Source organism: Staurois parvus, unplaced genomic scaffold (assembly GCF_062004578.1).
Source record: "Staurois parvus isolate SC_StPar_1 unplaced genomic scaffold, SC_StPar_1.0 ptg000172l, whole genome shotgun sequence".
In the NCBI taxonomy this organism is placed as follows: Eukaryota; Metazoa; Chordata; class Amphibia; order Anura; family Ranidae; genus Staurois; species Staurois parvus.
This window is the reverse complement of record NW_028317968.1, coordinates 2,234,436-2,257,702: the sequence shown is the minus strand read 5'-3', so window position 1 is coordinate 2,257,702 and position 23,267 is coordinate 2,234,436. Positions and strand designations below refer to the sequence as shown.

The 23,267-nt window shown below is 43.4% G+C and overlaps 1 protein-coding gene across 2 annotated transcripts in view; it reads left to right on the top strand.

Annotated features, from left to right (window-relative positions):
- The window catches only part of DTX2 (deltex E3 ubiquitin ligase 2), a 137,375-nt gene that overhangs the window by 5,339 nt on the left and 108,769 nt on the right, over positions 1 to 23,267 (top strand). For both annotated transcript variants that reach the window (XM_089676580.1, XM_089676579.1), the window contains exon 2: positions 17,993 to 18,399. In XM_089676580.1, coding sequence (XP_089532706.1) covers positions 18,093 to 18,399 — 307 coding nt within the window. In that variant the 5' untranslated portion in view covers positions 17,993 to 18,092. The remainder of the gene's footprint in view (positions 1 to 17,992; positions 18,400 to 23,267) is intronic.

Below are 23,267 nucleotides of genomic sequence, written 5' to 3'. Positions count from 1 at the left end.
TCACGCATGTACAATATCCAGGCGCCATTTTGTTGTGGATTTTTTAAGCGCCGGATAAAACGATGCACGAGGTATCGCCACGAACGGCAGAGCTAACCTGTAGAAATTTTTTTTTTCTGTAGAAAAGCGTCACCCATGGAGATTTTTAAGTACCGCAGTTGCACGCCATTCCACGAGCATGCGCAATTTTAAAGCGTGACATGATCCATTTACTTGCCGTAACATCCTCTTTCTTATTTTACAAAAGCATTTGGGTATATATTGTTTTTTTTTTCATCTAAGTGCATTTTTTTCCAGAAAATATATATTCATTTTTAAAAACTGCGCATTTCAGTTTTGGTTTTCGGCCAAGTGCATTTTGAATTTTTTTGTTTCGGCACCAGAATTTTCATTACAGTGCACCACTACCGGCTATAATACATTGGTCCCGTGTCCCTGCAGTGAGTACACAGTTCTCTTTTGGAATCACCCAATCGGGGTGACAGGCGGTCCATCACACACCCCCTGTGGGCATGCACAGCTAAATGTCCCTCTAATGGTGACCCAAACGCTGCTCTGTCTTGGAAGGAAAATCTTGCTGCCCCAGCTACTGAAGAAGCAATTCCATTGAGACAAACAAGTGAACCTACTTCTGGTACTCGTGTCTGATCAGTAGCTATGTGGTCCCTCATCTGACATCAGTGTGGTTGCATCTGCTAGGAATCTGTAAACAATGTTTTTAGAATTGATGGGTAAAAGAAAGCAAGTGAAAGTGCAACTGCACCTGAATATTTTTGGATAGAATGCAGAGGGATTAGGACCCTTGTCAGGTTTTTATTGCTGTTTGTGCCCCTGATAGGGAGATTCACTGTCTCTGTTTGTCCTGTTTACCACTATCATTAAAAATTAAAGTAAAAGAAATTCCCAAACTTTGGGTTGTCCCCAGAACAGGGGAAATCTTCCAATGGGGACACTAGCTCTGGTGACAACTAAGAGGGGATTTCTCTCACTTCAGGGCATTCTGTGATTGGAGGAGGGAGACATTGACGTTCATTTGCATCTTTACTAATCACAGAACACCTTGTATTCAGTGAAAAGAAAACAAGGTTTTTTTCTGAATGGAGGAGGTGCTGAGCAAGAGACCTCCTGTGATATTTGTACTTCAGCCAGAACTACAAGTCTCCTGCTGACAGGGGAGTGCTGGCTGAATAAAAGTTCTAACAAATGCTGTAACAGGCACAGAGGCAGCACACTTCATTGAAGGTAACTTATTTTTACTTTGAAAACAGCCAAACATCATTTTTGTCCATACTTAAAGCGGAATTCCACCCCCCCTCCCAAAAATTAAAAGTCAGCAGCTATAAATACTATAGCTGCTGACTTTTAATGTTAGGGCACTTACCTGTCCAGGGATCCAGTGATGTACTCCTCCAAAGCCGATTCTTCAATCAGGTGCTGGGGCTGCCATCTTGACAAAGGAAACCAGCAGTGAAGCCTTGCCTCTCCTACTGCGCATGCACAAACCACACTGTGCTTTGTGAATGGGTCTCAGTCTTCTGGGACCTGTGATGTGTCCAAGAGGGCTGTGGAGGGAAGGGGGGGTGAACTGAGCCGGAAGTGGGATCGGGTACCTGTCAAAACCAGGTACCCGCACTCCCCCCAAAAGGTGCCGCATGTGGCAGCGGAGGGGGCAGGAGGCAGATAAGCGGAGCTTCCACTTTTAGGTGGAACTCTACTTTAAAGTATGTAAACTCCAGAAACTACAAAGCAACTCATTCACTCCCTTATCATATCACGACTTGACTACTGTAACTCCCTCCTCGCCGGCCTACCCCAACACAGGCTATCCCCGCTTCAGTCTATTCTGAATTCTGCGGCCAGACTCATCCACCTTACCAACCACTCCGTATCTGCCACCCCCCTCTGCCAATCCCTCCACTGACTTCCGATTGCCCAACGCATAAAATTCAAAATACTAACACTGACGTACAAAGCTGTCCATAACACTGCTCCAAACTACATCACCGACCTGATATCCATCTAACACCGAAAACGTACTCTCCGCTCCTCACAAGACCTCCTTCTCTCCAGTTCCCTGGTCTCCTCCTCCCTTGCCCGTCTCCAGGACTTCTCCAGGGATTCCCCCATCCTCTGGAACTCACTACCCCAATCCATCAGATTATCACCTACCCTCCTCACCTTTAGGCACACCCTGAAAACCCATCTCTTCAGAGAAGCTTGCCCTCACCTAACTGCTGATCTCCTCCTTTCTTCCTACCACTCCATCCCCCACAGCTATTTCCTCCTGTACCACTATCCCCTCCCTCCTAGATTTTAAGCTCCAAGGAGCAGGACCCTCAATACTTGTTACTGTACTGTCTCATGTATTGTCTCCCATTGTAATGTACAGCGCTGAGCAAACTGTTGGCGCTATATAAATACTGTGTAATAGTAATAATAATGTGTAAACCAACCCATTCAGAAATGAGAAGTAAAACATTTGTGTATACATATAAAAAACATTACAAATACTTATTACTTCCCTTTTTTATAAGTGATAACATGACCTCTATTCTCAGCTACATAAGGAGCTTAGAGAGCTAAAGGAGGAGGAACAGCAGCACACTGGTCTTCCCAGTGAATGGCTGTGTGGCAGGAGGTGCATGTCAGGACAAATCTGATCGTTAGAGGAGAGCAGGCTGAGTTCTCAGCACAGCTAGAAAACTGACCACACTGTGCTGTCATGCCTAGTGTGGTCAGTTTTTAATTAGGAAAGCAGAGGGTCTGGCAGGAACACCAGGGATTTCACAAAAAGGAAGCAATACAAAGAGAACAGGATACATTTATATACATTTACATGGTACATATCAGGAATATGAAATGTTGAGTTTACTGATTCTTTAAGCTTTCAGGGTACAAAATATTTTTAATTGCTGTACAAAGGTTATCTAATTAAAAATTCGTTTTCACCCCCCCCCCCCCCGATCTACTAGCTAGAGCTACCTTTGTCTGTAATTACACCCCTTACCTGCATAGGCAGCATTTTGGTAAAGGTGAGCTGACGCTTTCCAATGATATCCTATCCCTGGCAATGCCTTGTTATGTTATCACTTCAGAACCTGGCTATACTGTACATTTCCACAGAGGGGATGGCGTTTCATATATCAAAGTCTACATGTACATACCAAGTGTATCATTTGTGTGCAGCCCTTTCCGTATTACAGGCCTGAGGGTGGGATTACAAACTCGTATTGCTCTCAGTTTCCATATGAGCCTTCTAGCTGGGGTTTTGTGTTCTAGTTTTTTGTATTTGTTTTAGAACTTGAAACTGAAATGGTGACCTCATAGATTCTTGATGGAACTGAGAATATGCCACTGCTGACCTCTCTTCTGTGATGATCTTGTTCTTGTGACAGTTCTCTAAATATAATTTGCTGCATGCTGGTTTTGGATCAGTGACTGTGAAAGAATTGAATGCAGAGACCACCAGAGTCCAGCAATGACAGCCCACTGAATACTCCTCAGGACAGCTTGATTTGCATGGATTGAGCAGGGAAAGGGTAAAACCCTGTTGGAATTCCTTTTTTTTTTTTCTGTCTGGGTCTCATTGGGAGGATTTCCCTTCACTCCTTATCCTGGAAACACTGCAAGTAAACAGCAGTCTCTGTAAAGTGACAAGACAACTGACAGTTGTCACGGAAATCAGTGTCCCCATCGGAAGATGTCCCCTCTCCTCCCATTTTGGTGGCAACTGTAAGGGCTCGTTCACAATTGACTATTTCTAACTCTTGCCAAACACCCCTATAGCATTTGACAGGCGTTTGGGAAGCGTTTTTGTTGCTCCCCAAACGCCCTATGTGCGGGTTTGAGGCATTTGCCAAGCGTTAAAACCGCATCACAAACGCCTATAATGAAGTTAAATGGTATTAACACTCCGCAAACGCCTGCAAGGTGTTTGAGGAGCAGCACCATAGACTTGAATGGGAGGCTTCAACTCCTCCTGACTTGACATGAGGCGTCAGTTTTGCCGCGACGCAAGGTGACGCTAATGCTTCAGTGTGAACAGCACTGTGTGCTGCCCTGTGCAGAATTTTCATAGGTGTTTGAGAAGTGTTGAAAATGCTTCCCAAACTCCTGGCTGATGCTTGCTGACAAAGCTAGTGTGAACGTAGCCTATGCAGGCCACAGATTGGTCGAAAACCGGCCTTTTTTTAACAAAAAAATGAAAAATCGGTCGTTCAATTGGCTGATGTTACCACCAACGGTAAAAAAAACATCTACGGCTGGCATTTAATTACCTCTGTCCCTGCAGACAGCCCCGCTATTATATTTGACATTAAAACATATTGCGGTTGCAACATTGTATCCATTTCAGATACAGATGTTTTTATTCGGATACAAATAGATACATTGTTGCAACCACAATACTTTTTCATGTCAAATATAATAGCGGACTGGAATTCTTCTTCTTCTTCTCCTCTTCCTCCTCTTCTTCCTCTTCCTCCCATCATTGCCGTGAAAATCGGCCGATTTTTTTTCAAACTTTACCGAGCACTATTTCTTCCACTGATAGTAATAATATAAGACACTATTCCTCCCACTGACACCAACAATGGAGCACTTTTCTTCCACTGATAGTAATGATATAAGACACTATTCTTCCCATGGACACCAACAATGGAGCACTTTTTCTTCCACTGATAGTAATATTATGAGACACTATTCCTCCCACTGACACCAACAATTGAGCACTATTTCTTCCACTGATAGTAATGATATAAGACACTATTCCTCCCACGGACACCAACAATGGGGCACTATTTCTTCTATTGATTCATTGATGGGATACTATTCCTACTAATACCAATGATGGGACACTACTCCTAGTTACCACCAACCCTGAGGCCATGTTTATTCTCACTGATGCTGGGCCTGGAACATTTTCTACCCCTACTGACCACAATCCAGCCCCCCACTGACCACAATCCAGCCCCCCTAAGTTCTGAAGTCTAAACTGGCCCTTTGTTTTAAAAGTTTGGAGACTCTTGTATTAGCGGGTTATTACTACAATTCAAAGGCATCTGTGCCAGTTTTCCAGGTAATTTGTGGTAGATCATGTTCTCTTTATTATTTTGGAAATTCACCCTCTGTATTTGTCCTAGAGACCATGGTCACCAAAACAGAAAGTGATGGAAAATCCAAAATGTCATACTTGCCACCAAATCAGGGGAAACCTTCCAATGGAGACACTGATTTCTTTGACAGTTGTCAGATGTCTCATCATGTTAAAGATTTTTTTTTTTTGTGCTGCTTGCAATGTCGACAGGACATGGGGTGATGGGACACAGACAAAAAAAAACAAAAAACAAAAAAACATCCTACAGAAGTTCCAACCATTCTCTGATCTATCCAAGTCTAGAAAAGTGTTGGCTGGTCTTGTATTTTAATTGTGGATTAGCACATTAACACAAAGTTAAAAGCATCCGCGGTGATGTCATGCCCAACCTTTGAGGTCACATATCCATTGTCATTAGGCCACACTTAGGAAGTTTTCACACCCCTAATAATAACTGACAAACAGCGATTCCTGGGATGTCAAGGGGATACAGAGAGAAAAAACACGACCCACCTAACACAATGAGCTATCTATGCAGTCTTATTTTGCAGAACGTAGGTAAAATTCTATAACAGGAGATTTTTTTTTTTTATCAGGTCAATCCGTGGGTAATAAAACGATTTGGTGTTAGATCTTGTTTAATATATAGCAGGAATGTACGGCGGTATGAATTGCCCGGGGATTGTTGGCAGGAGAAGCAAGGATGTTTCATGAGGGTTGCAGACTTGGCAACTTTGGAAAGCTGCTTCCTTTTAATTGAGGAACGTATTTCCTGAAATGGACAATATGCTTGAGTTCTGCTTTCTTTCTATAATGCAGAATATCTGCCCAGATGTTATTCTAAAAATGCCTATTTCCAAACACTTTTTGTGGTTCTTTCAATAGTAAAAGAAAAGTCTTTTATTCATGATGAAAACCCTGAGTGTTTGTGATTTCTTTGTACATTGTATCGGACCGTTTTATCACCAGAAGAGAGTTGTCAGAGTTTTATGAGCCAGTTATACTGTTTATTCAGGGGAGATCATTACTGGAAATAAGGGAAATCATTCAAAGCTTAAAATCTAGGTTTGGATGTATGATGCAGCCACAAGTTAAATCTAAAGCTCACAATACACATTACAATCTTACTGTAAAATAGATCTCCCAAAATGTAGTGCAAGGACCTGCCTGATTAAATACAAACTAAATGGATAGATAAAGTCACACTATAGGATTTGTAGTGTGTATAGGGCAGTGCACATGATCACAATTAACAGTTACTGCTTATTTCAAACAAACGGAAGTGAGGGGGAAAAAGGAGAGGTTCAGGAGGCAGAAAAACACAGTAAGAAACAATTTTATTAAAAATAGATTACAGTGTCTTTACATAGTGGATGTGCATGGATTGTTTTTGGAGAATAAGGATATTGTTTAGCAGAGGTGTCCCTAGGGTTGGTGTCACCTGGTGCAGTAACACGTGGTGTCACCCCTCCAGAGAGGAAGGAGCAGTGCCAAAATGAGTATCCTGTATAGCTGATCTCTGACTGGCTATACGGGGTTAACTGATCTTGCAACCCATAGTGACCCACAGGATCAGCTTCAGCGGTTTGCAGCCTGTAAGGGTTTAACTGTGGCAGCTCTGTGCTAAAGTCAGAGATCGGCGATCGGCTTCTTTGGCCTGAAATCAGTACATGCGCAGTTGCTTCAGGGGATACATATCTTCACGGAATACTCATTTTACTGCTACACCGGGGAAGTTGTCACTGTGCCGGGAATCTGGGATCACCCCAAAAACTGGCCAGGACCTTCACAGAGCCCAGAAGCTCTGCTGGCATCCTGCTCCCCCTGTGATGGTGTTGCCCAGCGCGGCCCGGACCCCCCTGGGGATGCCACTGTTGTTCAGTGTCATTTTAAAGTCCGTTCCCATGTTAAATTTTGGTAAATATAAATGTAGATGATGCAAAAATTATATTGTAAGAGTCTCCAACAAAAGTCCGACAATAGAGGAGTGGTTCTGAAGAATTGACAGAATGGAAAAGATTGAAGATCTTATCGCAATCTCACGAGAAAGATTGTCCAAATTCACTTCTACTTGGTATTGTTGGATCTATTTCAAAACAACTTCAGCGTATCGAGATCTATGTCCATAGGTTCTGGCGCACACTTTGGGCCCATACAGTCTTTTCACTATCCGCGCTACTGGGAGTACCCATGTTCACCCCTAAATCTTACAGGGCTAACCAGTTGCCCTAGTGCAGTGGGTGGGAGAATGAATGAGTCCGTTTCCCCCACCCCGAACACTTATGTGACAACCACGATGCTCGACCCCTGCCCTTCTCAGCCAATCTCACACCGCGCTGTCACTTACATAACAGTGCCACTCTCAGCTGCACCCTGCACAAAAATTTTCCAGCTGGCGGGATCACAGTCTAGGTGACTGCAGCCTGAGAGCAATTTTCACTGGGTTAATTTAATTAAACAATTAACTTTTTAAGCTACCAGTACCATGTTTTGACTGAGAAGGCAGAAACTCATAATCGTATTGTCCAGCATGAAATTACTTTCAAAATGGATATAAATATGACCGGTCTCGGATATCCACTTCTCATACAGTTTTCACATTTTTTTACAAATAAATATCTGAGAAGTGTGGTGTGCATTTGTATTCAGCCCCCTTTACTCTGATACCCCTAACTAAAATCTAGTGGAACGATTTGTCTTCAGAAGTCACCTAATTAGTAATTTAATGTGTGTAATTTAATCTCAGTATAAATACAGCTGTTCTGTGAAGCCCTCAGAGGTTTGTTAGAGAACCTTAATGAACAAGCAGCATCATGAAAGCCAAGGAACATATCAAACAGGTCAGGGATAAAGTTGTGGAGAAGTTTAAAGCAGGGTTAGGTTATAAAAAAAATATTCCAAGCTTTGAGCATATCATGGAGCACTGTTCAATTCGTCATCTGAAAAGGGAAAGAGTATGGCACAACTGCAAACATACTAAGACATGGCCGTCCACCTAAATTGACAGGCCGGGCAAGGAGAGCATTAATTAGAGAAGCAGCCAAGAGGCCCAAATCTGGAGGAGCTGAAGAGATCCACAGCTCAGGTGGGAGAATCTAACCACAGGACAACTATTAGTTGTGCACTCCACAAATCAGGCCTTTATGGAAGAGTGGCAAGAAGACAGCCATTGTTGAAAGAAAGCCATAAGGAGTCCCGTTTGCAAGACGTGTTGTGGTCTGATGAAACCAAAATTAAACTTTTTGGTCTAAAAGCAAAACGCTTAGTGTGGCAGAAAACTAATACTGCACCCTGAACACACCATCCCCACCGTGAAAAATGGTGGTGGCAGCATCATGTTGTGGGGATGCTTTTCTTCAGCAGGGACAGGGAAGCTGGTCAGAGTTGATTGTAAGACGGATGGAGCCAAATACAGGGCAATCTTAGAAGAAAACCTGTCTCTGCAAAAGACTTGAGACTGGGGCGGAAGTTCACCTTCCAGCACGACAAGCAGCCCCTAAGCATACAGCCAGAGCTACAATGGAATGGTTTAGATCAAAGCATATTCATGTGTTAGAATGGCCCAGTCAAAGTCCAGACCTAAAGCCAAGAATCTGTGGCAAGACCTGGGAATTGCTGTTCACGGACGCTCTCCATCCAATATGACAGAGCTGAAGCTATTTTGCAAAGAAGAATGGGCAAAAATGTCACTCTCCAAATGTGCAAAGCTGGTAGAGACATACCAAAAAGACTTGCAGCTGTAATTGCAGCGAAAGGTGGTTCTACAAAGTATTGACTCAGAGGGGCTGAATACAAATGCACACCACACTTTACACATATTTATTTGTAAAAAAAACTTTGAAAACCATTTATCATTTTCCTTCCACTTCGCATTATCTACCACTTTGTGTTGGTCTATCACATAAAATCCCAATAAAATACATTTACGTTTTTGGTTCTAACATGACAAAATGTGGAAAATTTCAAGGGGTGTGAATACTTTTTCAAAGCACTGTAGGTGGGGTGTGAAGGCTTAATCTACTCTGCTACCTCCTAGCCATAGGGATGTTTGGGTTCAAAATGCTACCCAATAAGTGAAGGAGGTAAATATGTCCATATTCTGGCTGTGCTGTCATTATTTCATTTATGACACATGCTGAAGTTTGAGTCTCGGCTGAGAACCACTCCATCATATTCTGACTTCCAGCTAAGGTATTTATGACCCAATGTCTAACTTTATGGTCATTGAAGAGGCTATGTCAGATACTTTTATGGGCCCTGCAATGTATATTGGGGGTTAGATTCTGCTAGTCCTATTATCAGGCTGATAACCGGTGTCTGCCAGCAATTAAGATTTTGTGGATTGTATGAGCTGAAAGGAGGTGTGAGGGGGAGTGCGGAAAAGGTCACTGCAATGCTTTCCTATGAAGAAATGGAATAGGAGACTGGTGACGTGGACAAAATGGCTGCTACACTCCGCTATTCATGTGCCCAGTACGCAGAATCATTGCACCTTACTCTTTGCTCCACAACTAACCTCTTTGTTCTCCTTTCTTATGTCTTCTCTTCTGTTCCCAACCCCCCCCCCCCATCCTTTTTTTGCCCAGCATTTCAGCGTTTCTGACAGAGTATGCCTACCTTTCTAGACTGCCTGAACCTTGCGATGTGCGCATTCATGTTTAGGCACTGCCTTGCTAAATGTAAGAATTCATCATTGAAGTTGTAGAACCTATCGGTCATCCCTTTTTGTATGCACATACACATGTAACCTTTTGTCCGGACACGTGCATACTGACTCTGTGGGTCTGTTGATTTGCTCCTTTCTTTTTGTTTCAATAAAACATTTATGGAGAAAAAAAAAAAAAACACTAAGAGTGTACCTTGTATGGCAGGGGTATCAAACTCAATTTCATTGCGGGCCACATCAGCATTGTGGTTGCCTTTAATGGGTCGGTTGTATCTGTAATGCTCCATGCACACGGGACGTTTTAATAACGCTGGTAACGTTAGCTGTGTAAACTCACATTTTAACGTGACTTTTTCAGTGTTTTTGCATTAGTGGTTTGCTGCTGTTTTTTAGCGTTTTGCCGCGTTTTTCAGTGTTAGAGTGTTTTTACAGCTAAAAAACTGTTCTAGAAACCCACTAGTCCTGGGTTTTTTTTCCAGCCAAAAAACGCCCCTGCCAAAAAACGTTGATTACAGTCTATGTGTGCATGGACACATAGGATAATATAAGGTGTGAAATTTTTTAGCATTTTTTTATTTTGACCAAAAAAACATTTGTTTAGTAAAAAAAAAAAAAAAGTCCAAAAACGCTGATTTGCTGCGATTTACCACGGTTTGCCACGTTTTTCAGCGTTAGAGCATTTTTACAGCTAAAAAACTCCTCTAGAAACCCACTAGTTCTGTTTTTTTTCCAGCCAAAAAACGTTGATCACAGTCTGTGTGCATGGACACATAGGATAACATGCTGGGGGGTTTACTGACTGTAGAAAAAACCGTCAAAAGCCAAAAACAGCACCTATAAAAACGTCCAGTGTGCATGAGGACTACTGTATATAAATGTATCTACTCTTTATCATGTTAAATGATTGCTTCTGCATTTGATTATTACTGGTTTTAGTAATGAGATTTGTCTTTTCTATGGCTCTGAGCTCTCAGTAAAAAATATAAAAAAAACAAATTAGTGTACTACTTGAATGCCGCGATGGGCCTGATACCTACATTTTGGAGGAAACAACAGGCACCAAGAGTAAAGGATTGGATAGATAGAGTGGAGAGGATTTACAGATTGGAGGAACTTTACCATATGGATGAAGATAGAATGGAGATTTTCCGTATAAGATGGAAGAAGTGGGAGGAATTCAAAAAGTCAAACTCATATCTAGAACATATGTAGCAGAGAAAGGAAGTCATGGAGGATAATTATAATAGTAAACTAAAATAGTATTATTCTCTGACTAGGATCAAAAGAACAAGTAGGAAAGAGCATAATCAAGGCAATGTAGGATGGGAGGGGGGGGGGGGGGGGGATGAAGTAGGGGGTAGGTGGGGTGGGAGGGGAAAATGGATACCAAGAGCAATGTTAAAAATTCTGATACAATAATATAATTCTGATATTTTAGCTGTTTTATTAGCTTTTGTATATGTAAAATGGTCATTTGAAAATTTATAATAAAATATTTAAATAATAAAAAATTACTGGTTTTAGTAATAACTTAAGGCTCCATGTATACTGGGCGGTTTAATAACGCTGGTAAAGTCATGTTAAAAACGTGAGTTTTTCAATGTTTTTTGCATTAACGTTTAGCCGCGTTTTTCCACGTTTGCGTTTTTAGCTTTTTTTTTGGTCAACAAAAACGCCAGTTTACCACGTTTTACCGCATTTTTTAGCATTAGAGCATTTTTACAGCTAAAAAACTCATCTAGAAACCCACTAGTCCTGGGTTTTTTTCCAGCCAGAAACGTTGATTCCAGTCTATGTGCGCATGGACACATAGGATAACATGCTGGGGGGTTTATAACTGTAGAAAAAAACGTCAAAAGCCAAAAACAGCAGCTGTAAAAAATGTCCAGTGTGCATGAGGACCAAGACTTAAGGTGTGAAGGGTAGGTGCAGACCGGCACGGATCCCACTCATTCTCCTGTAGCAGATGATGCAAGTCTGAAAAGGAGGATCTCACATTGGTGGTATCCTCCACAAGAAACTTTATTGGAGACTGCTCAGACAGAACATTGCTCTACCACGGTGTTCTGACTTGGCAGTCTCTAGTAACATTTCTTCTGGATGATGTGATCCTGCTTTTCAACTGGCCAAGAATTGTATTATTCTCCTAATAATTACAAGCAGATGTCCAGAGCACCCCCATTTCTTACATCAGATGTCAAGGGTCCCCCCACCATCAGAAGTCCCCCACCCTCTCTTAAATCACAGTACACCCCCTTATCTTGTGTTGCTGCCAGGAAAAAGATGGGGGCAGGGATGGGAAGCAGAAATGGCGGGGTGTGGGGGTCTGGAGCTGGAGCAGAGGAGATCTGGAGTAAGCCGTTGGAATTTACTGAATGCTGAAACCAGGGGAGGTGTATACAAGGGGGTGCTGTGGCTGCACAGAGAGGCGCAGGATCTGTAGGAGGAGTTCTGTCCTCATTCCTGCCAACTGCTGAGACACGGGTTGGGGTGATTCTGCAGCTGCAAAAGAGGCGTGAGGGCCACACGAAATGTGTTTGACGCATGTGCTGTATGGTGAGCTTGAAGCCTCACTTTGGAAATATATAATTTCCCCTTCCCCATCCACTGCCCACCATCTCCCTCTAACCCATGTTGCAAGTTTTCCTCCTTTTCTAACCTTCTGAAGAAATGTATACTCACCTAAGCACCCCATACATGTTCCTCTCTGCTACCATTTATGGGTGCCTGGGGGGACCACTAATCCAGCCTATGTTCAATGCCGCCGCTACCCTACAGTTGACTCTACTGGCGCCATTCCTCCTCTGGATCTTGAGAAGACACTGCTGCTGGACAGCCAGTGGGAAGTGTCCAAATCACACAGGCAGTGACTTGGACACCTAAAGACGTACCTTGCAGAAAGTAACCGAAGAGGAGAGAATGCCAAGGACTGGCACAACATAGGACTGCGGCTTCAGGTAAGTAAAATGACATTTCGACTTTTTTTATTCCTCTTTTTTTGTATTCAAGTTAGAGCAGGGTAAGTTTGTCCAGATGAGCCATCATCAAGGAGATTGCAGCTCTGTTTGATACTGCTTTCTCCTGTGTTCTTCCAGTCAATGTGTTGTTAAAAGATGGCATCCTAATTTGAAGAATACATGGGTGGCAGGCAGGAAAACGGTGTAAGCGCACTCTCACCTTGACCATATGTGCCCAAAGACACTGGGGTTGATTTACTTGAAGCGGAGTTCCACCTAAAATAAATAAACAGCAGCTACATAAACCGTGCTGCTGAATTTTAAAATACAGCCACTTACCTGTCCCTTGGTCCACTGGTGTCCTCACTACCGCTGGTTTCACCTTCTTCTCTCCCTGTCATCTTCAGTGTGGGCACCCGGCTGTGACAGCTTGCAGCTTCACAGCCGGGGGCCCACTGCGCATGTGCGAGAAGCGCTGTGCTTTGTGCATGGTCCTGTAGTCTTCTGGGACCTGTCACATGTCCCAGAAGACTACAGGGAGGGAGGACAACTTCCGCTTTGGAAGTGGGAGCTGGTACCTGTCAAATTCGGGTACCCGCACCTCCCCCTGCTCCCCAAATGTGCCAATCTTTAATGGGGAGCAGGGGACAAAGGCTTAAAGCAGAACTTCCCCTTTTGGGTGGCGCTCCGCTTTAAGAAGATGTTCAATTGGCAATGTGTGTGCTAAAGTGGTTCTAAAGGGAAATGCTTTTTAATTCTCTGCATTAAGGTAACAAACCTTTCAGTATCAGCTAATCCCCCACTCCCCCCAGCCCCGCAAAATTATTTACTTGAGCCCGATCGTGATCCAGAGCTGTGCACATCTGCAGAAGCACTACTCTACTCTCCCTCTCTTAGGAAGCCTACAGCAGCAGGATTCATTGGAGCCTGCTGCTGTCAATCGAATCCTGTGATGAGGAATTGGTGGGTGGTGCTGAGCTGCACTGTATGTGTCAATAGACACACACAGCGGCGATCAGGATTGAGCCTGCACGAGTGCAGCCATAGCAAGCTGCTTGCTGTGGAGGCACTCAATGAAGAGGAGGAGCCAAGACTGCAAGCGGGGGACCCTAGAAGAAGAGGATCGGGCTGCTCTGTGAAAAACCATTGCACTGAGCAGGTAAGTATGACATGTTTGATGTTTTGGGGAACAAAAATGTAAACTGTTACGATCACCTTAAGGAAACCTTGTCCTCAGCTTAAAATATTGCAGGTAAAAACATGGAGAATCGAGTATTATTTTAAGTGCTTACTCGTGTGCTCTTTTTTTTTTTTTTTCTTACATATATTATTATTATTATACAGTATTTATATAGCGCCAACAGTTTGCTCAGCACTTTACATTACAGTGGGAGTATATGATATTTTATTTACTTGCAACAGGCTTGTGAGCTTGCTAGAAATTTTGACTAATCATGGAAGAGTCAATTCCCTTGAGCTAACCCTTTCCTTCTTGCATGAATCTCTCCTCTTCAGTCCTCATACACACTGCACGTTTTTACAGCTGCTGTTTTTGGCTTTTGAAGTTTTTTTTTTTCTACAGCCAGTAAACCCCCCAACATATCCTAAGTGTCCATGCACACATAGGCTTTATTCAGCATTTTTTGGCAGGGACTTTTTTTGGCTGGAAAAAAAACCCAGGAGTTTTTTAGCTGTAAAAATGCTCTAACGCTGAAAAATGTGGCAAGCCATGGTAAATCGTGGCAAATCAGCGTTTTGGAGGTTTTTAAAAAAAAAGACGCTAAAAAATTAAAATGCGGCAAAACGCTAATACAAAAAAAGCTAAAAAACCCCCCTGAAAAACACACATTTTTAACGTGACTTTACACAGCTAACGTTACCAGTTTTATTGACACTCCCAGTGTGCATGGAGCCTCAGGGAGTATGTAATTACCCTCTGTGATGGCCTATCCCCTCTGTTTCTCCTTTCCCCTTTTTATATAAATTTTGATGTTGCTACTGGGGAAGTATTGAAGGGAAAGACTATAGAATGTCACATTGAGTGACAGCTCTAAGTCTGCTAGTGCTGGTGATGACTGATCTAAAATGGAGGAGCTCAGGATCAGTCTCAAGACTTTTCGATGTCTACACAAAGGAAAATGTTTTTCAGATAATCAATATGCCTAAAATCTGTTAAATACACATATGACATTATACAGTTGCAAGAAAAAGTATGTGAACCCCTTGGGATTACGTGGAGTTTTGCATGAATTGGGCATAAAATGTGCTCTGAACGTCATCTAAGTCACAACAATAGAAGAACACAGTCTGCTGAACATAATACTACACAAACATTAGATGTTGCCATGGTTTAATTGCACATAACATGTAAACATTCACAGTGCAGGGAGGAAAAAGTATGTGAACCTTTGGACTTAATAACTGGTTGACCCTCCTTTGGCAGCAATAACCTCAACCAAACGTTTCCTGTAGTCGCAGATCAGACCTGCACAACGATCTGGAGTCATTTTGGACCACTCCTCTTCACAAAACGGTTTCAGTGTAGCAATATTCTTGGGATGTCTGGTGTGAATCGCTCTCTTAAGGTCATGCCACAGCATTTCAATCGGGTTGAGGTCAGGACTTTGACTGGGCCACTCCAGAAGGCGTATTCTGTTCTGTTGCAGCCATTGTTTTGTTGAATTACTTGTATGCTTTGGGTCATTGTCCTGTTGCATCACCCATCCTCTGCGGAGCTTCAGTTGGCGGACAGATGCCCAATTCATGCAAAACTCCACGTAATCCCAATGGGTTCACATACTTTTCTTGCAACTGTATGTCTGGCAACAGGATCTCATGAACCCATATCTAATGAGTGTAAGTGATGATCTGTTCACTTAGAATAGTAAATTAAATGACAAGATTTAATTTGCTCATGATTGAATGATTGAATTTGAACCCAGCTTCACCTTGTCCACTTGGCTAAGTAAGTATTCACTTTCCAATGTGAACCTTCTCTGTTCATTTGTTACAACATACATCATCCCCACTGTTACTGCTTGTCTTTTCTTGATCTGCTTTCCGGTGGTATCATGCATCTAGATGTGTTGTGAGGGCTGTGCTGCATGGGGGTTTCTTTGTCGCTCAGTCATGCTACTACAATCACTAGTGATCAATTAGTAAGCATAGTGATCAATCATTTAACAGATGGATCGATTGAGTCCCTATTGTATGAGCTACAGAAGTTTAATTAAAATGTTACTAAACCCAGGACCCTGCTTTCATTCTGTCTGGTCTCCCACAGTACACAGAACATGGAAATGAAATTAGTTTATTAAATATAATCTGCTAAATACCTTTTCTCATCAGCAGTTAGAGCAGTCTTGTGACTTCTATCAGTGTCCAGCCGAACACTGGTTAAAGCTTGTAGGAGGAGTTTTCTTTCGGCTTTAGGAGGATGCAGAACCCCTGACCTCTGTCTGGACAGTGCCGATTGGCCCTGTGCTGATCACATGCACTCGCCCAAGGAAAAAAAAAACTTCTCTAGCAATACACATCAAACTGAGCATGTGCAGAGTGTTCAGGAGATAAGAGGGGGACAGTCGAAGAAGGGGAGGATCAGAGAAGTCAGGATCAAACAGCATTTTACACAATGCAGAGGATTAACCCCTTAGGTTCCACAGTTGGTATATCAGTCATGCTTTACTTCATATTCAGACTTATTTTACTAGTGAGGGTTTAGTGACACTTTAAGGGGGGGGAATGTTGGACCCTGGTAGGAGTGATCTACATCTGCAAGGTGTGACAAGTTAATTCCCAGAATGAACTGTACAAAACAAAGTTTGCTTACCTATACACTAGCGGCTGTTGTCACCTTCAAAGTAGTCCCCTTATGAAGCAATGCACTTTTTTCTAGATGACTGTATAACTGCCTCAAACATTCCTGGAATCCATTTTCTTGAATGCTGCACAGTATATTTGTTGTGGCCTTCTGGATGACCACAATGTTCTCAAATATGTGTCCTTTTAAAGTGGTTGTAAAGGTTTTTTACCTTCATGCATTCTATGTATGAACATAAAAAAACCTTCTGTGTGCAGCAGTGCCCCCAGCCTCCTCAATACTTACCAGAAGCCCCATCGAGATCCAGCGATGTACACAGCAACTTTGGCGGTCCCGTGTCTCTGCCTACTCATTGGCTGAGACGGCAAGCGGGAGCCATTGGCTCCCGCTGCTGTCAAACATAGCCAGTCAGCCAATGAAGAGAGGGGAGCGGGGTCAAGTAGCAGCTCAGTGTGTAAATGGACACACGGAGCAGCGGGTGCCTTCATAGCAAGCTGCTTTCTATGGAGGCATCCGACACAAAGGAGGAGCCAAGACAGCCTGTGGGGGACCCGAGAAGAGGAGGATCCAGGCTGCTGTGTGCAAAATCACTGCACACAGTAGGTAAGTATAACATGTTTGTTATATTACAAACAAAAAAAAAATGAACCTTTTAGTATCGCTTTAGGGCATTTTTAAATGTTCAGGGTGCTAAGTTAGGGGAATAAGGTGGTTGATCACGTTTCAGAAAATATTTCTGGGCACTTTAACACATCATGTGCAGGAGCACTGTTGTGGCTGAGAATGCATTTGTCAGGCCAGAGTTCTGGTCTTTTTCTCTGAACAGACTCCTGTATCTTTTTTAGAAAGTCCAAGTAATAATGTTGAATCATTGTGAACATCTTTCTGCCACTCCTTAAATCCACTATACCATTCAAAAACTCTTGATTTCTTCATGGAATGCTAACTATTAGCCTGTTGTTGCTGAAAGTTAAGTGACACTTGCACTTTTGCCAATTTTCACCAAAAAAAATGTAATGTTAATCAGCAGCTCCAGATTCCTGTCACTATTTCTACCAACAGCGCAACACATACATGTGTCATTTCTTCTACTACTCTGTAAAGACTAAGTCAACTGGTCTGCGACCCAGGAAAGTGCAAGTGAGAACATGTCAGAACACACTCAAGTGCGAATGGCTGTGTGACTCACCACCAAAGTGCTACTGTGCGGGCAATTATATTGTCACACCCCATATGTGACCAAAACAAAAGAAACCCTATGACTAAGCCCCAGTGGGTGAGGCAAAACGTGTCAGATATGGGAAGGCTGAGCCCCCTCCTAACTTTCAAGCTGGATGTGAGAGTGGCGATCCATTCACGTACACTATCACACCTCGTACTGTGTGTTTTATTGCTGAAGTTATGTCATGTCATGTAATTCTCTCTTTTTGTTACTTTTGTTTTTTATTAAACAGAAAGATGGTACAGAAAAGAATCGGCAGTATTCATAAAGGGACATTTTGACTGATAACAGCAGATTTTAATACAGAGAAACGTTGACTGAAACCTTGAAGAATGGCAGCTGGTCCACCCCAAAGTGGAGGAGCCGCAGGGCCATTAGGACCTCCTATGATGGCCAGTCAGTGGAACCCTGCATCCTTTGCTGTAGCGGTTTGGGAATGGCAAGATGAACTTTGCAAGTGGAGACCATACAGTAGTAAAGTGAGCACCTATATAGAGCAATGTATGCAATCCTATCAGCAGCAGAAGAATACTCGGGCTCTTGCAAACAGTAGGAGTATCTCCCTTGGACAAGTTGACCCTAAATTAGCTCCATACATAATAGACATTGCAACTCTGGCACAGTTTCGACAAGACACAGGTGAGTCTATGGCATTTATTTTTTTACTTTTTGAATGTTCTTTTATTTTTAATTCAGGTTTGTGACGGTTGTGTTATTTATTAATATGTATTTTTGCTGTTGGTGATCCTTAAAGCAGAGTTACACTCACACTGTCAAAAAATAAAAGTCAGCAGCTATAAAAACTGTAGCCACTTTCCTGTCCCTCGGTCCTGTGGTGTGTCCCCCGCAGCTCGTTTCACCGGCAGTCCTGTATTCCAGGAGGCCGGCATCTTCAGTGTGGGCACCTGGCTGTGATAGCTTGCGGCTTCACAGCCAAGTACCCACTGTGCATGTGCTGAGCTTCATGAATGGTCCTGTAGTCTACTGGGACCTGTCACGTGTCCTAAAAGACTACAGGGAGGGAGGGAGAGAGGACACCTTCCATTTCCAATCGCCTAGGCGATCGGACTGGAAGTGGAAGCGGGTGCCTGTCAAATTCGGGTACCCACTCCCCAAAAGTGCCAATCCTTAATGGGGAGTGGGGGAGCAGTCCTTAAAGCGGAACTTCCCCTTTTGGGTGGAGCTCCGCTTTAAAGCAAACCTATGTTTTTCCCATGGAGGACAAGGCAACCGGCTTACTTTATTGTCCATCCACCCATGTAGCACTTACTCATCTTTGCTCATGACAGCTCTATTCAGCTGGCTGGAAAGAAGAAAGTACCTGGCATTTACAGCTATTTTAGTTCCCGTGACTCATCCACCTTCCTTGCCTGTGTCTGTGCTTATTGACAGCCCACATGGGGGTGAGAAGAGTGCTCGGCCCTGTGTATGTTTCTGCGAAGGGGCGGACTGCACTGCCCGAGGGCCCGGGGTCAGTAGAGGGCCCCATGAGAATCCCCTGGTACCTTTTTCATAGGCTTTTTTGAGTTTGGGCAAGAACACAGGGGCCCCATGATCCCCTATTGCCCGGGGGCCCCATGAGTTGTCAGTCTGCCTCTGGTTTCTGCTTAGTTAACTCCGACTTTACAGAGTTTAGTTCCCTCACTTCTGGCAGCTGAATGAAGCTGTGGTGGAGAGATGGAAAGGTTTCTGTGTTCTACTGATGAAGAGGTATTAGGGTTCCTCTATACAAGGCATATTATATGCATCGACATCTATAAGTACACAGCCCTGTGTGCAGGAACCCTTAAACACTTGCTGCTCCATCACACTAAAGCTGCTGTGACAGGATGGCAGCCGCAGGCTCAACAACGTATATAAACACTGCAAACCTACTTCCGGGTCTAGAGCGTGGATGCATGCATGCACCTGCTGCTGACCCACGCTGCGGTTGGACACCGCTATTTTGTCAGCAGATCCTGGCCAATGACTTATGGCTGGGACCTGCTGATTAGCTGTGTCCAGTCACAAAACAGAGCCCTGTGTTTATCAAACTGATACTTTGCGGTGTGATTTGCGTCCATACAAAATGTATGGACGCAAATTGCACTGCAAAGAATAGCATGCGATTTGAACAGGAATGTGCTTCCTGTCCAAATCGTATACGGTTTCCCAACCACTCCTGTGTGAACCCAGGCATGTCAGGAGGGAAACCTCCCTGCACCAAACCCATGCTGTCACAGAAGGAAAAGCTGTGAATTTTAAATCCCTGCGGCTTTCTCTCCTCTCAGTGCAGGGATGACCGTACAGGCTAGATGGCTTTTGATTGGTCAGCACCCTGACAGTGCTGACCAATCAGAAGCCGTCTAACCCGTACTGTCATCCTTGCAAGGAGAGAAAGCCGCTTCACAGGTCTGGGGATTTGAACTCCCTGTGATTGTTCTTTCCTCTCCTTGCAGGGATGACCGTACGGGCTAGATGGCTTTTGATTGGTCAGCACTATCACAGTGCTGACCAATCAGAAGCCGTCTAACCCGTACTGTCATCCTTGCAAGGAGAGAAAACCACTTCACAGGTCTGGGCATTTGAACTCCCTGTGATTTTCTCTCCTCTCCTTGCAGGGATGACAGTACGAGCTAGAAGGCTTCTGATTGGTCAGCAGTGTGACAGTGCTGACCAATCAAAAGCTGTCTAGCCCACACTGTCATCCCTGCACTGAGAGGAGAAAAGGCCGTGGTGATTTAAAATCCACAGCTTTTTTTCTTCTGTAACAGAACAGCTATGAAAAGCCTGGGTTCACAGAGGAGAGGTGGGGAAACCGCATGCAATTCGGACAGGAATGGTAACACATTCCTGTTCAAATCGCATGCTATTCTATGCAGTGCAATTTGCGTCCATGCATTTTGTATCGACACAAATCATATTGCAAAGTATTGGTTTCAGGTATCAGGAGCATTTTCACAAGTACTCATGAAAATACATGCTCCTGATACTTGAAACCAATACTTTGCAATGTGATTTGTGTCGATACAAAATGCATGGATGCAAATTGCACTGCAAAGAATAGCATGCGATTTGAACTGGAATGTGTTGCCATTCCTGTCCGAATTGCATGTGGTTTCCCCACCTCTCCTCTGTGAACCCAGGCTTTTCATAGCTGTTCTGTTACAGAAGAAAAAGCTGTGGATTTTAAATCACCATGGCCTTTTCTCCTCTCTGTGCAGGGATGACAGTGTGGGCTAGACGGCTTTTGATTGGTCAGCACTGCCGCACTGCTGACCAATCAGAAGCCTTCTAGCTTGTACTGTCATCCCCGCAAGGAGAGGAGAAAAGGCCATGGTGATTTAAAATCCACAGCTTTTTCTTCTGTATCTGCAACGGTGCATCCCTAGTTCTATGCTGTGTTTTTGCTGGCAGTGTAAGCAGATATGACGTCCACTAAACAGCACAGCAGTATTGAGTTGGGGTAGATAATAGTAGTTAATTGTAGTAGCAAAGGTCATTATTGTCATTATTATAGGGTGGCTCAGAAGTTACATAGTTAGTCTGGCTGAAAAAAGACAAAAGTCCATCCAATTCAACCATTAAAAAAAGAAAAAAAAAATGATAGTCCTAAATCCACAGTTGATCCAGAGGAAGGAAAAAAAACTCCAGCAAAGCATGATCCAATTTGTTCCTGCTGGGGAAAAAAAATTCCTTCCTGATCCCCCGGGAGGCAATTGGATATTCCCTGGATCAACTTTACCTATAAATGTTAGTATCCAGTTATATTCTGTGTATCTAGTAGTTGGAAAATATGGCATTCAAAACATTGTAGATGTAGTTCATTAGAGGGATTGGCACTAGCTAATTCCAATAGATTTTACATAGCATATGCAGTGCAGCCTCGTACTTTGAGTAGTCCCAATGCCTATGTTCACACCAGGTGCATGTTTTCTGTTGAAAGGTGGTTGACTTTTGTTTTTTTTTTCTCTTGTATAGTAATAAGGCTCCATGCACACTGGGTGTTTTAATAATGCTGGTAACATTAGCTGTGTAAAGTCGTTTTTTGCATTTGCGGTTTTTAGCGTTATTTTTTTTTGTACCAAAAAAAAAATTGGAGGTTAAAAAAAAAACCTCCAAAAACGTCGGTTTGCCACGTTTTACCGCGTTTTTGCAGCTAAAAAACTCCTAGAAATCCACTAGTTTTGGGGTTTTTTTCCAGCCAAAAAAACGTTGATTACAGTCTGTGTGCATGGACACATAGGGTAACATGCTGGGGGGTTTACCGGCTGTAGAAAAAAACATCAATAGCCAAAAACAGCAGCTGTAAAAACGTCCAGTGTACATGAGGACTAAAACAGAAATCCTTGAACCGATGAGGCATGTGTAGCTGTATGTATGTCCTTCTCTTGACTCCGGCTTATGTTACTCTGCCCTAGGCCAGGATAACTGAGAACACAGCACCTGTGCCTGTAATACATTTAACTTATACAGCACTGTGAAAAATATTTTGGGAGCTTTTACTAGATCAGAGCTGGCTGAAAACTGGACATTGCTGTGTATTTTTAAAAACACATAGGTTTGCTTACCGTTAGATTCCATTCACACTTGCGTAACTGCAAAGTCGCACAATTTCCAGTGTGACTTTGGAGTGACTTTGAGTGCGACTTTGATCTGCCTTTACACTCTCTGGATAAAAGTCACATCATCAGTTGCATCAAAGTAATGCAGGCACCTTTGCAAAGTCGCATTGATTTGAACGGGTGCCATTAAAAACAATGGGCTGCAACTTTGATGTCCAAAGTCGCATGACCAAAGTGAATGAAGCCTCAGGCTCACAGTATAAAGCAAGGGTCTCCAAACTTTCTAAGCAAAGGGCCAGTTTACTGTCCTTCAGACTTTAGGGGGGTCGGACTGTAGACAGTGGGAGTAGAAAACCTCCGGCATCAGTGCCACATCATCATTTTTAATAGGAAGAATAGTGCCCCATTGTTGATATCAGTGAGAAGTATAATGCCCCATTGATGGTGTCAGTAGAGGGAATAGTGCTCGAGCACTGGTGACAGTTGGTGGAATAGTACCCCAAGGGCCAGATAAAGGCAAGCAAAGGGCCACAGTTTGGAGACCACTGGTATAAAGGAAACCTATACTAGGGAAAGGGAGGGGGGAGCCAATGCTAACCTCCATTTGGGATTACCAGTGCCTGGCTGTCTCTGATATCAGTATTTTCTGAATCACTGACCTGAAACTAACATTTAGCAAGTGAAGTTAAGGTATATGTAAACCCTCACCTTGTAAAATATCCCATTCCATTGTTTTGTGTAGGGGGTGTACTAATGGGTGATTTTTTTTTTTTTTGCCTATCCCAGAGTTCTCCTTTAACCACCTCCCGTCCGGCCATTGTATATAAACGGCCGGACAGTGGCAGTACAGGTTCGGGTGGCCGTTTATAAACGGGCTCCCCGCACCCTGCTTGTGTGCGCAGCACTGCGATCCGGTGCCCGCTGTGTCCTCCGAACACAGTGAAACACCGATCGCCGGACGGG